At 38.5% G+C, this 13,722-nt stretch overlaps 1 protein-coding gene across 1 annotated transcript in view; it reads left to right on the plus strand.

Moving 5' to 3' along the window:
- LOC138841395 (zinc finger protein 182-like) overlaps positions 1-13,722 on the plus strand; it is a 146,993-nt gene that overhangs the window by 22,213 nt on the left and 111,058 nt on the right. The window contains exon 3 of the mRNA XM_070042064.1: positions 11,707-11,849. Within this exon, the coding sequence (XP_069898165.1) occupies positions 11,707-11,849 (143 nt within the window). The remainder of the gene's footprint in view (positions 1-11,706; positions 11,850-13,722) is intronic.

Genomic DNA, 13,722 nt, shown 5'->3' on the forward strand with positions numbered 1-13,722 from the left:
TGCAAAGAGGGAGAGTTTTATTTCTTCTTTCCCTATTTGGATCCCCTTTATGTCTGCATCTTGTCTTATTGCTGTAGCTAGGCATTCTAATACTAGATTGAAGAGAAGTGGAGAGAGTGGGCATCCTTGTCTTGTTCCTGAGTTAAGAGGAAATGGCTTTAGTTTTTCACCATTGAGAATAATGCTGGCTGTAGGTTTGTCATATACAGCCTTTATTGTATTGAGGAATGTTCCATGGATTCCTAATTTTTCCAGAACCTTCATCATAAAGGGGTGTTGGATCTTGTCAAATGCTTTTTCTGCATCTATTGAGATAACCATGTGGTTGTTATTCTTGCTCCTGTTGATGTGATGAATAATATTAATGGATTTGCGTATATTGAACCAGCTTTGCATCCCTGAAATGAATCCTGTTTGATCATGGTGTATGATTTTTTGGATGAATTGTTGAAGTCGATTGGCCAAAATTTTGTTGAGAAGTTTTGCATCAATGTTCATCAAAGAAATGGGTCTATAGTTCTCTTTCTTTGATGAGTCCCTGCCTGGTTTTGGGATGAGGGTTATGATGGCTTCATAGAATGTGTTCGGTAGTGAGCTTTCTCTTTCAATTTCATTGAAGAGTTGGAGAAGTATTGGTGTGAGCTCTGCTTTGAAGGCCTTGTAAAATTCCGCTGTAAAACCATCTGGTCCTGGACTTTTCTTAGCTGGGAGGTCTCTTATTGCTGTTTCTATTTCAATGCTTGATATGGGCCTGTTAAGCTGGTTTAACTCATCTTGGTTTAGTTTTGGCATGTCAATATTTGCTAGGAAAAGGTCCATTTCTGTCAAGTTCTCAAACTTATTAGCATAAAGTTTTGAGAAGTATTCCCTTATAATGTTCTGAATCTTGGTTGTTTCCGTGGTGATGTTTCCATTCTCATCTCTGAGTTTATTAATTTGGGTGTGTTCTCTCCTTTTTCTGATAAGGTTTGCTAAGGGTCTGTCAATTTTGTTAAGTTTTTCGAAGAACCAACTCTTTGTTTTGTTGATTCTTTCTATAGTTTTTTTGGATTCTAATTCATTTAATTCTGATTTAATTTTGATTATTTCTTTCCGTCTACTGGATTGGGGTTTATCTTGCTGCTCTTTTTCAAGGAGGTTTAGATGTGTCAATAAATTGTTAGTTTCCGATCTCTCCAATTTGTTGATGTAGGAGCTCAGAGCTATAAACTTGCCTCTGAGTACTGCCTTTGCTGTGTCCCAGAGGAGCTGGTAATTTGTGTGTTCATTTTTGTTGAATAGCATGAACATTTGAATTTCCTTTCTAATCTCTTCCATGACCCACTCATGATTCAGCAGTGTGTTGTTCAGCCTCCATGTGATACCGGACTTTCTTTGGTGGCTTTTGGTGTTGAGTTCTAATTTTATTCCCTTGTGGTCAGAGAGAATGCAAGGTATAACTTCAATGTTTCTGAATTTAGACAAGTTTGCTTTGTGGCCTAAAATGTGGTCTATTTTAGAAAACGTTCCATGTGCTGCTGAGAAGAACGTGTATTCTGATGCTGCTGGGTGAAATGTTCGGTAAATGTCTGTTAAGTCTAGTTGATCTATGCAGCTGTTTAGATCTGCGGTTTCTCTGTTGAGTTTTTGCCGAGTTGATCTATCTAGTGGGGAGAGTGGTGTGTTAAAATCCCCAACAATTAATGTCTTTGGATCTATCTGGGATTTGAGGGAAAGTAGTGTTTCTTTGATAAATTTGGGTGCTCCATTGTTTGGCGAATAGATATTTAGAATTGTAATATCCTCCTGAAGGAGAGATCCTTTAATTAGTATGTAGCGACCTTCTTTATCTCTTCTCACGAATTTTAATTTGAAGTCTATTTTATCTGATATTAGGATTGCAACTCCCGCCTGTTTATGAGGGCCGTTTGCTTGGTAGATTTTGTTCCAGCCTTTAACCTTGAAAATATGTTTGTTTTTACGGGCAAGATGTGACTCCTGCAGGCAGCAGATAGAAGGGTCTTGTTTTTTAATCCAACTAGACAGTCTATGTCGCTTAATTGGAGAGTTCAGTCCGTTAACGTTAAGAGATAGGACTGAGAGGTATTTGGGAGTTCCTGTCATGTTATCCACCTTCTTGGGGGCTGTGAAAACTGGGTTCTTCCTAAGGTTCTTGGATTCTCAGTTTGGGTGCAGTTTCTTGGCCTTTGTTGCGTTCTTGTTGGTTTTCTATGTGTAGGACATCTTTAAGAATCTTTTGCAGGGCTGGTTTGGTGGAGATGTATTGTTTCAATTTTTCTTTGCTATGGAAGGTTTTTATTTGGCCTTCAGTTATGAAGGAGAGTTTAGCTGGGTACAGTATTCTTGGTTGATAGTTGTTTGTTTTTAGGTCATGGCATACGTCATTCCAGGCTCTTCTTACTTTGATTGTCTCTGCTGAGAAATCTGAGGTAATTCTAATTGGTTTCCCTTTATAGGTGATTAACCTTTTCTCCTTGACAGCTTTAAGGATCTTTTCCTTGGTCTGGGTTGATCCTGTGTGGATTATAATGTGACGGTGGGATGTCCTATTCTGGTCTGGTCTATTTGGGGTTCTAAAAGCTTCTTGTATCTAAATAGGCCTATCTTTTTGTATGTTTGGGAAGTTCTCTGCTAGGATCCTGTTAAACAAATTTCCTAGACCATTAACTTCTGTTTCTAGGTGCTCCTCTACACCCATTATCCTTAGATTGGGCCTTCTGATGGTGTCTTCCAGGTGTTGGATAGACCTATCATATTTCTTGGACTTGTCTTGGATGGTTGTATGTTCTTTCTCTATAATATCTAGGCTGTCTTGAATCCCTGAGATTCGATCTTCTGCATGATCTAACCTGCTGTCAAGACTCTCTACTTTGTTTTTTATCTCTTTTCCTTCTAATTGGTCAGCTTTGATGGCTTCAAGTTCTTTGTTGAAGCTCTGTTTTAGGTCTTGTATGAATTTCTTTACTTCCTTAATTTGGTGTTCAGTGTTTGTTCTCAAATCACTTAGTTGATTGGTTATGGTTTCTTTGGACTCCCATTCCTTCTGTTGGGTTCCATTCAGCATTCCCTTTGTGGTCTCCCTGACTTCCTTCAGCTCTTTGTTAATGGATTCCATGAATGCCTTTAGTGATCTTTGTGTATTCTCTACCCGGTCTCTTAATTCATGAATTACTCTTTGATTAGTTTCCTCTCTTCTGTGGGATTCCTGCAGTTCTCTTTGAGTGTTCTCTGCCTGCTCACGCCATTCCTCCCTTTCTCTTTGAGTATTCTCAAGTTGTTCACGCAAATCCTGTATCAGTTTTTGAGAAGCTTCCTCATGCTTATGATATTCCTGTATAAACTTCTGGGATGCCTCCTCTCTCTCCCTATCACGCTCATACAGAGTCCTTTGTACATTGTCAAACTTCTCATTTATCATGTTTGCTATTAGTGTTTGTAGAGCTATTTGGGAACTCTCCTCTGGATTATTCTTTATCTGTTCTAATCCCTGATTATCAAGGTTGGGAATTGAGATACCCGAATTTGCCATTTTTTCTTGTGTTTTTCCGGCTTACTCGGCCCATTTGAGATAAAGATTGCACCAGTTTTGTGCTAGAACACTATCTTAAGGCAACCATCAACCAAAGTTTGCATTTGTACAGTCAATAGTCTACAGATACAATCTAGTTCAACAGATACATCTATTCAACATCAAACAACTATATGTTAAAGTACTTCAAACCGCAGAAAAGAATTTGGAAAACCAGAAATTATTAGGATTAGGGAGAGATGTGGGTAAAAAATAGGAATAGATTGGTGTGGGGAGGCACAGGGAGAGTTAACTATGTCCTAATCACAGTGCAGGAAATGGGTTGGGTAGGATGCAAGTAGAGAGAGAGAGAAAAAGAAGAGACGGAAAGGGGAATAAAGAGAGACCAGAAAAAGAATAGAAACGTAAAAATTAATGTTATTATAGAGGTTAAAAGACCGTCTATTTAGAGAGGAATGTGAATATGTTCAGAGAAGGGGAGGGACATAGAGGAGATGTGAAAAGCTTTAAGGATGGGAAAGGGAGAAGAAAAGATCAGAAGTTCAGTAGAGCTAGATAAAAAACAAAAAGATAATTAAGAAAGAAAGAAAAAGAGAAAGAAGACAAGAAAAGAAAGGAAAACTCTCATTCACGTATTCCTAAAATAAAAATTATAAGATGAGAAAAAAAAAGTTACTGGAAAACAATCATTTTTTCAGAAGAGGCAAAAATTAAAGATTAATAAAAGTTTTAGAAGGGGAAAAAAAAAATATATATATAAGGTAACAAAAAACAAGCAAAAAAAAAGAAAAGAAGAAGAAGAAAAAAAAAAAGAAAAAAAAAGTCTTTTGATTTTTTTTTTTGGGGGGGGAGGAGTGGGAAGAATCCTGTATCTCCCTTTTGTCTGCAACCAGTCTCTTGTTGGAGTCTCTGGTCAGCTTGAGGTCCTGTGGCTTGATTGGTTTCTTAAGTCGGTTGGTTGGAAGAGGCAGAAAAATGCTCTGCTTTACCCAAGATTTTGAGATCCCCCTCCCAGGTTTGTTTTCTGGGAGGGTGATCTGCTTTGAGAATCACAAAAGAGGGGGATGTGGTGATGAGGCTAGGTTCTGGGTAGAGTTGAGGCCTTTCAACAAACAGTAGCTTTTCCCTGGGGCTATTTTGTGATAAAGCTCACAGCGCCCAGCCTGGAGCCATTCTCAGGGTTTCTGTTTTTCAATTGATTGTGGTGGCTGCTAGAGGGAGGGGCAGCCTCTGGCTCTGGTTACCCAGTGAGGCAAGGCACTCCGATGGCTGGCGCCTGAGCTGGGTGACTTTTCCCTGGATGGAGCTGAGTCTGGCAGGTCACTTTGCCGTTAAGTTCTTGTGACCTGCTAAATGACTCATTTTATTCCAAGGCCTGAGCTGGAGCTAGCAGCTCCTCCGAGCTTTGTCGGTATCCAAGATGGAGATCACCGGTGCTGGGGGGGGGAAGGGGTGGCCTTCCCTCCTCTGCTCCCTGAGGAGTGAGGATGTCGGGCTTGTACTCACGCCGAGTCTTGGATCCTGGGTCGTCTCTGGTCTGCAAACAGCAGGATGAAGATGTTCGCTCCTTGTCAGTTCTTGTTGGTGTTAAGTAGAATCCGCTCGTCCGCTGCGTCTGGCTCCTTCGTCCTCGACTCTCTGTGTCTCAGGTATGACTCCGCGGCAGTGGTCGCCGCCGCGGCCCCGCCGCCGGAGCGGCAGCTGATGCGTTTCCTTGGCTTCCCCTCTCTTGTCTAACTCTCTGTCCTGTGATGGCACATTTGGTGTGATTCTCTGGCTTGGGACTGTTCACTGGAACTCTAATACTACTTTCTATGCGAGAGCTTGTTCAGATTCCAGCTTCTCCTCCGCCATCTTCCCGGAACCTATTATTCCTATGTAATTCTATATTTAGTTCTTTTAGAAGTCTCCATACCATCGTTGATTATTTTACATTCCTGCCAGAAATGCATCAAAATTCACTTTATTTTCATATCTTTCCCAACAGTTGTTAGACTTTGGAAACATATTTGTTTTTGTTTAAAAGTGTGTATGAAGAAGTAGATATTTCATTTTGATTTGAATTTTTCTAATAACTATTGACATTGAACTTTTTTATATTTAATGAGCTACCTGTATACTTTTTAGAAAAGTCTCTTCAGTTTTTTCCATTTTTAAATTAGATTTTCTGTGGGGGGGAGGAGGGAAGGGGGTGGGTGTGGTTAATTATAGGATTTTGTTTTATGTGAACTCTGGGCCTGAGTGCTGTCCCTCAGCTCTTCAGCTCAAGGCTAGTACTTGAGCCACAGCACCACCTCCGGCCTTTTCTGCTTATATGGTGCTCAGGAATCAAACCCAGGGCCTCAGGCATGCAAGGCAAGCACTCTACCACTGAGCCACCTTCCCAGCCCCATTTTTTTATGTTTTTAATTCACTGTGGTTAGTAATCTATTTAGAGAAAAACTAATACCATGCTTTCTCTTCCTTGTTGATCACGCTTTCTGATATACAATGTTTTAATTATATGCACTAAATTTGATTTTGTTTAGTATTAAACACTTTTGGTGTCCTATCAAATGAGTCACTGGCAAGTCTAATGTCATGAAACTTTCCTCCCTTCCTCTCTTCTTTTCCTTTCCCTTCCCTTCTTTTTCCCTTTTTTCCCACTACTGTCTTGTCAGCTCTTCTTTTCTCTGCCCCTTTTTTCTCCTCTCCCCACCCCATTCATTTTCATTTCTCTTTATGTCTGAGGACTTACTGTGTTGCCACAATTAGTGTCAAAGCCCCAACCATGCTTTCTTGTGCTAGTACTAGATCTTGAACTCAGTCAGTCAGCTTCCTCAATCGCTGTTGACACACTCATTTAAACCATGCCTCCAATCTGTTTTTAGCGACTTAATTTGAGTTGTCCACCAAGGCTGCTTCCAGACCTCAACCTCCTTAGTAAGTAGGATACATTCTCGTTCCTGAAACACTTGTTTTTGTTTTTCTTACCAGCATATACTGTTATTGGCTTATGTGGAATTAATATTCAACCTCAACTCCAAAATTTCAAATGAATTTGAGCTGTCTACCATGCTGGCTTCCAGACCTCAGCCTCCTTGAGTAGCTAGTGTCTGATAACAGTCTTGAGCTAGAGCACTTGTTTTGATTTGCTTTTTTCTTACCTGAACATTTAATACTAACAGTTAATTCGATACTAAAACAAGATTATTGTTACTGGTTTATATAGAATTAATATTCAACCTCAATTCCAATATTTCACGTTTCAAATTAAGTCTTGTATTTTATTTCTAATAGTTGTAACTATTGTAACTGGTATATTTTCTTCACTAAGCAAACAGTTTAGGCTAGCACAACTACATGGAAGGATTGTTTTATAATTAATTTAATTTATTGTTATAGAGATACAGAGAGATTACAATTACATGAGTCAGGTAATGAGTATATTTTCTTTCACAGAGTGTCTTCCTTGCCTTACTCCCTCACAATTCCTCCCTCCCTTCTCTAATCATGAGTTGTATAGTTTATTTTTATTAGTGTCTAATGAATTCCACTGCTCTACTTTTTCCCTGTTTCCCTGGAGTTCTGACTTTCCCCCACCCTCCAGAAAATATACCTGTGAATAGATCATACATAGTTAAAAGCATTTGTTTTTAGTGCAAAGGCGAAGTAACAAAGTGACTGCTTTTCATAGCCTATAAAACATAGTGATAATGTACATTTCTCCCATATCCATGCTAATTTCCCTGTGTTTATTTCACTCATAGATTTTTAGAAATATATTACTTAATTGTAATGTGTTTATAACCTAGCTTTATATCTCATTTTTTCCTAGGAAGTTTGTCTTGAGAATTACTCTCATTGTTTTAGTCTTCGTAAAATTAACACTGCAGTACTTTATAAACAGCATTTAGTTTGAAATAATGCCAGTGATATGTATGTTCCTGCTGATGTTTTGTCCTGATGTTTATAAATTAGAGGAGTATTACTTTTCCAATAGTAATGGAAGATTAAAAAATTACAATTCTGTGGCCTTTTTTGCACAGTTCCTTGATCTCAGGCATTCATTCTCTCTAAGCTTCTTTCCCTGAAGTCTAGCACTCACTGCTTGAGCCACAGCACCACATTCAGCTTTTTTTGTTCATGTGGTACTGAGGAATCAAAACCATTACTTCATGCATGCTAAGCAAGCACTCTTTATAAGCCATGTTCCCAGCCCTAAATTTATTGCCTTTTTATTTTCTTTTGGTAGAATTAATTCGTTGGTCTCAGGCCTTCATATTTATCAAGCAAGTAAAGTATTAATTGATACATATGCCTAGTGCAAATACTTTGTGTATAATACACTTGTGCATTTGTGTATTGAATCTTAATAAATTAGTTTTTCTTCCATGAATTGTTTCAGAAAGATTACCTAAAATCTAACATATGTTCTACAGATTTCCTTTTAATGACCTTGTCCTATGTGTACATGCATGTTGGCATCTTATTCTTTTGAAGCAGGATAATTTTTTGTAACAGTCTTAAAATGCAGATGTGTTATTAATGAATTATCTTTCCATTTAAATATCTCCAATCTACATTTTCTGAAGAGTTCCGCTACCCAATGGATTATCTATTGAAGATTATTTTCTTTCAACACTTGACACATATATTTCCTTTTTTGTGTGCTAGTCAGCATTCACCACTAGTATTGTCACGCATGGCTGGATTGATAGGATGATCGTTGGCCATTCTTCCTTTGTAATGGGGTTCAAAATGGGAATCAAAAGACTTTCCTTTTAGCCTCTGCAAAACAAAATAGTACTATATTTCATTCCAACTTTTAAAATTTCCTTCTGTAGGTTTTAGGTAGCATCACTTTTTATCCTTTTTATTCTCTGTTGTGCTGTGGTCATATTTCACATTTTTTTTTGTCATTTTTTAATGTTCCATAAGCCTTTTGCCCTTTGCCTCCATCCTTCAATAAAAGATTGATAAAATGCAATTGTAGTCAAGGAACATTTTATTCCTCTGCCACCTAAATTTCTTATTGTAGGAGGTATGCAGTGTTCACAAAAGTTCATGTAGCACGTCTTACAGAGGAAGGAAGTATCAGGGTATCTATGACCACATTTCAATCATTAGAATTTCTTCAGACTGGGGAAGCATCAGTTGCTGCATGGGGAGGAGGCTGCGGCCACTGCTCCATGAGCCCCTGGCCCCTCTGTGCCTGTGTCTGGGAAAGCCAGTGTAAGATGAAGATAGTCTTTCCCCAGCCACCTGGATAATCAAGAGTTTGGGACAGATCCTTCGATAGTGAGGAGCCAGGAGAAAAGCACAGAGTATGGTGTTGAAATGGATTAATAAGGAATAATGTTCTCTTATATTCTGTTATGTAATGACAGCCCATATCATGGAGGTGTATTTTTTTAACAATTCATTTTCCTACAGACTACCCAACAAACCACCTGAGGTTGCTTTTACAACAAGAATTTAGCATCCAAATATTAACAATATTGACAGTATTTGTCTTGATATTCTAAGGTCACAGTGGTCTCCTGCTTTAACTATTTCTAAAGTTTGTTTATCCATTTATTTACTGCTATGTGATCTGATCCTAGAGATTGCATGGACAATAAAACAGATAGAGACAAATACAACAGAGTATCTTGGAAATAGAATTAAAAGTATGTCATGTGATGATACCTAAAAGTCAGAATAACCTGCATTATAGCTGGAATGAACTTGAAACTACTGTTCCTTTTTTGATTTCTTATCTGGCTGCTCCCCTATTAGATGTCATCTTTTCTTTTAAATTTTATTTTTCACTTAGCTCCCTCCCTCCATTCATTTAGATTCTCATCTGAGTAGACTTAAACTGTAGTTACAAGAAAGCAGTTGCCCAAGACTCAAAAATTTTTTTAAAGTTCAGCATTTGTATTATACAGCCAGTATGTTCACTTTTTTTTTTTTTTTTTTTTTTGGTCGGTCATGGGGCTTGAACTCTGGGCCTGAGCGCTGTCCCTCAGCTCTCCAGCTTAAGGCTAGCGCTCTACCACTTGCGCTACAGCACTACTTCCTATATTCACTCTTTTTTATCTTTTTTTTTTGTGCTTTTCTTTTTTTATTGTGAAAATACTGTAGCCTCCTCCTTTGTTTCCCCTTCCCATCCCTTCCCATCTGCCCCACAACCCCCACCCAACCTATATTCACTCTTAACCTGATTATGAAACAAAACCATTCCTCACTACTCTAACATGATGAAGAAGCCACCTGAGGGGGCGGGAGCTGGATTCTCAGTTGTCACATCAAAGGAAACAACATTCTAGCAGCATCCATTCTTGTTGAAGCCTTCCACTGTTAGAGATTTGAGGTTACATGTACTTTATGCTCCTAACTGATGTGGCTGGAGAATTGATATTGAATTTATAGTATCAGCAGAACAGAAAATGTGGTGTATTTTATACAGGTCAATAAAGATGTGAGCTGTTCTTCTCCAGAGAGTGGAAATTAGAAGTCAAACACCCTTTGTATTTCAAAATAGGGTGTCAAACATTTTGTAATTTTCATTTAAATTCTTAGGAGGCTTGGAGCTATTAGTTAAACGGTCTTCCAATACACTGCTTAATATAGCACTGAATAAATGATGCAAGTTGTTACTAGATAAGTGATGGATAGCTCTGCTAGTAATTGATTTATTTTTCTTCAATAAAGTTTCATAAACCAGTTAGCTGCCTGAATTAATCAGTATGGGGAGTATATTTTGTAAATGGAAAGCTGTTTTTATTATTTTCCATGTACATTCCCTAACTAAACCTCTTTATCATGTGCATTTGAAGCTGGGGGGTGGGGGGGAGGGAAAAAGGAAGTAATAGTAGGTTACAGTTTACAAAATAAAGTACTGTTGTGGGAGTCGTAATGAGGCTGTGTTGACTATAACCATGAGATATTGGGCATCGGTGGGTTTGTTCAGCCATTTACATTAATGAGCATTAAATGCAGCAGATATCATTTCAGGTGACTTAACATGAATAAATAAAAGTCAATGCTACTATAAAAAATTTTAATAACAAAAACAGTTAACAAAAATATTTTTATGTGGTAAGTCAAATCTTAAAATGTCCAAATCAGTCATTAGCTACTTTCTTGAGTACTGTTAACTCTCTTTTACATTCACATGAACACTGCTTTTCATAGGTTGATGAATATGGTATATATTCGATATAATATCCTGAATGTGTTGTGCTTGCTTATGTGAGAGCACTTTTTTTTTTTTTTTGGTCCGGTCATGGGGCCTGAACTCTGGGCCTGGGTGCTGTCCCTCAGCTCTTCAGCTCAAGGCTAGCGCTCTACCACTTGAGCCACAGCGCCACATCCGGCTTTTTTTCTTTTTGCTTATGTGGTGCTGAGGAATCAAACCCAGGGCCTCGAGCATGCAAGGCAAGCGCTCTACCACTGAGCCACCTTCCCAGCCCATGTGAGAGCACTTTTTAAGTGAGGCAGAATATGAAAATGCAAGAAAAGATTCCTGTTTACTTCATTGTCACCCTGATACATAGGAAATTTTATCAAAGTAAGCTAAACATACTCTTTTACTACCTAGACTTAATGTGGGCATGCCAGATTATTATCTCCTTAGAAATGTGTGGTGATGTATTAGGGAAACTATTTTTTTTTATTTTTTTATTTTTTTATTTTTTTATTTTTTTTTAATATGATTTTATTTTATTTGAAAACATACTGTACAGAGGGGCTACAATTACATGGGCAGGATAATGCATACATTTCTTACCAAGCATTGCAGCCTCCTCCTTTGGGAAACTATTTTTTTTTATTTTTGTTGTCTGTGGGGTTTGAACTCTGGGCATGGGTGCTGTCCCTGAGCTCTTCAGCTCAAGACTAGCACGCTACCACTTAAGCCACAGAGCCACTTCTGGCTTTTTCTGCTTATGTGGTGCTGAGGAATCAAACCCAGAGTCTCATACATGCTAGGCAAGCACTCTAATACTGAGCCACCTTCCCAGCAGGAAACCTTGTATTTTAATTACCAAGTTAATACAGTGGCAAACATTTCTACTTTGATCATTCTTTCTCCCACTGTATAGATAACACTTCAAGCTCCAAACATTTTTATATAATATAAAATGCATACCTGTAGACGAATGAAATTCCAGCCTTCGTGTTCTCATGACTCAGGGCTAATTACTTGACAGAAATGTGTCCTTACAGAAGCTAGTGTCATTTGATGATGTGGCTGTGGACTTCAGCTGGGAGGAGTGGCAGTACCTGGACGTTGCTCAGAGGACCCTGTATAGAGATGTAATGCTGGAGATCTACTGTAACATTGTGTCCTTGGGTGAGCAAAAGTCACATTAACTTGTAAGGTCATGTGCTTTGTTTTTCGTAAATATATGAATATTTATGTTATTTAGATGTAGCATTCCAGAAGACTGTCTTCCCAACCTTGAGCATATTATTGTAAATGGTTATACAATCTAGAATATAATGTATATCACTGTTGGAAAGATGATCTGGAAACCACAGATGATCTATCTGTAGGTGACTTTGGTCTGTTAAAGCTGCCAAAAATCAATGTGTTTGGATCTGTGCATATTACGGGTTAAGTAGTATCTGTTTGATGAAGGGGGTATTCATTTGGGGTATAGCTATTTAGGATTATTATATCCTCTCATAGGAAAGGTCCATTTATTGGTATGTCATGGCCTTCTTAGTCTTCTTACTAATTATAATTTGAAATATATTCTATCTGATATTAGTATTGCTATTCTGGCCTGCTTGGGAGTATTTCCTTGATTGAATTTATTCTACCCATTCATATTCAGGATACTTATTTCTGTGGGCAAGGTGTGCCTCTTGAAGACAGATAGATGGATCTTGTTTCTTGATTCAACTTATCAATCTTTTTCATTTAATTGGGAGTTAAGTCCTTGAGTATTGACAGGAGTGAAAAGTTTTGGCAATTCCTGCTATGTTACCCACCTTTCTATGGCCTGTGCCTTCTCATTCTTACTATGTTTATTTGGTTCTATGGTAAATAGCTATTTCTCTGACTATATCAAGACTGGGCTGGGTGCTCTTCTTTTCATTTTCATTTTATTGTATTGTAAAAGTGCAGCACAAAGGAGTTATAGTTACACGTGTAAAGTAATGAGTACATTTATTGTTGAACATCATTACCCTCTCCTTTCTTTATCTCCTACTATCCCTTCCCACTCCCACCTTGAAGTTGTCAAGTTCATTTCCAACATACTGTCACCCCTTTAATCCTATCACTTTTGGTTAAATCCACTATTTGAATTAATCTGGAGTGCAACTTCCAACCATGGTGTAATTGCTGTGGCTTAGAAATCCTATCAGAAGCTACTCTCTGATTGGTTCATATGTGATACTCTATGTGGGGTTGGGTTATAAAGATGCCAGTGAGCCATCTTGCTCTCCATGAGCCAGTGCTCCCAGCTCATTCATTTCCTATGGAACCAACATCTCCATGCCCTCCCTGCAGAACCTCTTGAGCCACACTGGCAGGCTAGGCCATTTGAGATGAGGGCTCTATCCTGCCTCTCTGGAGAGCTACCAATGTTCAGTGTGGGTGGAAGAGCCAGGATGTCTGAGCTTTTCAATTCAATCATTGCTCTAGAACCCCATCATGGCACTTTTGCGGTACACGTGTCCTATGCACACTGCATCAGGAATCTGGAGTAAATTCAGCCTAAAAAACCTGGAACAAGATCTTGTTTTTACAACTAAATGGTGTGAGCATACCTCCATGTCTTGGGGCAGTCCTTGACTAATTTACTGTGCAAGCAATAAGTTGGTTTACAAAAGAAAGAAATTAAGTAGATGTCATTTCTCAGGTCCAAAAATAACAAAAAGCAAAAAAAAACAAAGAGTATTACTTGTGCCTAGAATCCAAGCTACTCAACAAGTTAGAGATCAATGGATCACAGATCAAAATGATCCTGAACAGGAAACTCATCTCCAGTGAATCAGAAGAAATCCAGAAGTGGAACTGTGGCTCAAAATGGTAAACCACTTGAGTAAGACAGCTTAGGGACAACACTCCAGCTCCAAGTTCAAGCCCAGGATTGATCAAGAAAAGAATAAATCATCCCTCAGGTTGGTGATTCACACCTGTTGATGAGATCTGAGGATCACAGTTCAAAGCCAGTCAACCCAAGAATGACAGATAGTTATCTTCAATTACCCAA

This window comes from Dipodomys merriami, unplaced genomic scaffold (genome assembly GCF_024711535.1).
Source record: "Dipodomys merriami isolate MVZ:Mamm:240054 unplaced genomic scaffold, mDipMer1.0.p SCAF_319, whole genome shotgun sequence".
Taxonomy (NCBI): domain Eukaryota; kingdom Metazoa; phylum Chordata; class Mammalia; order Rodentia; family Heteromyidae; genus Dipodomys; species Dipodomys merriami.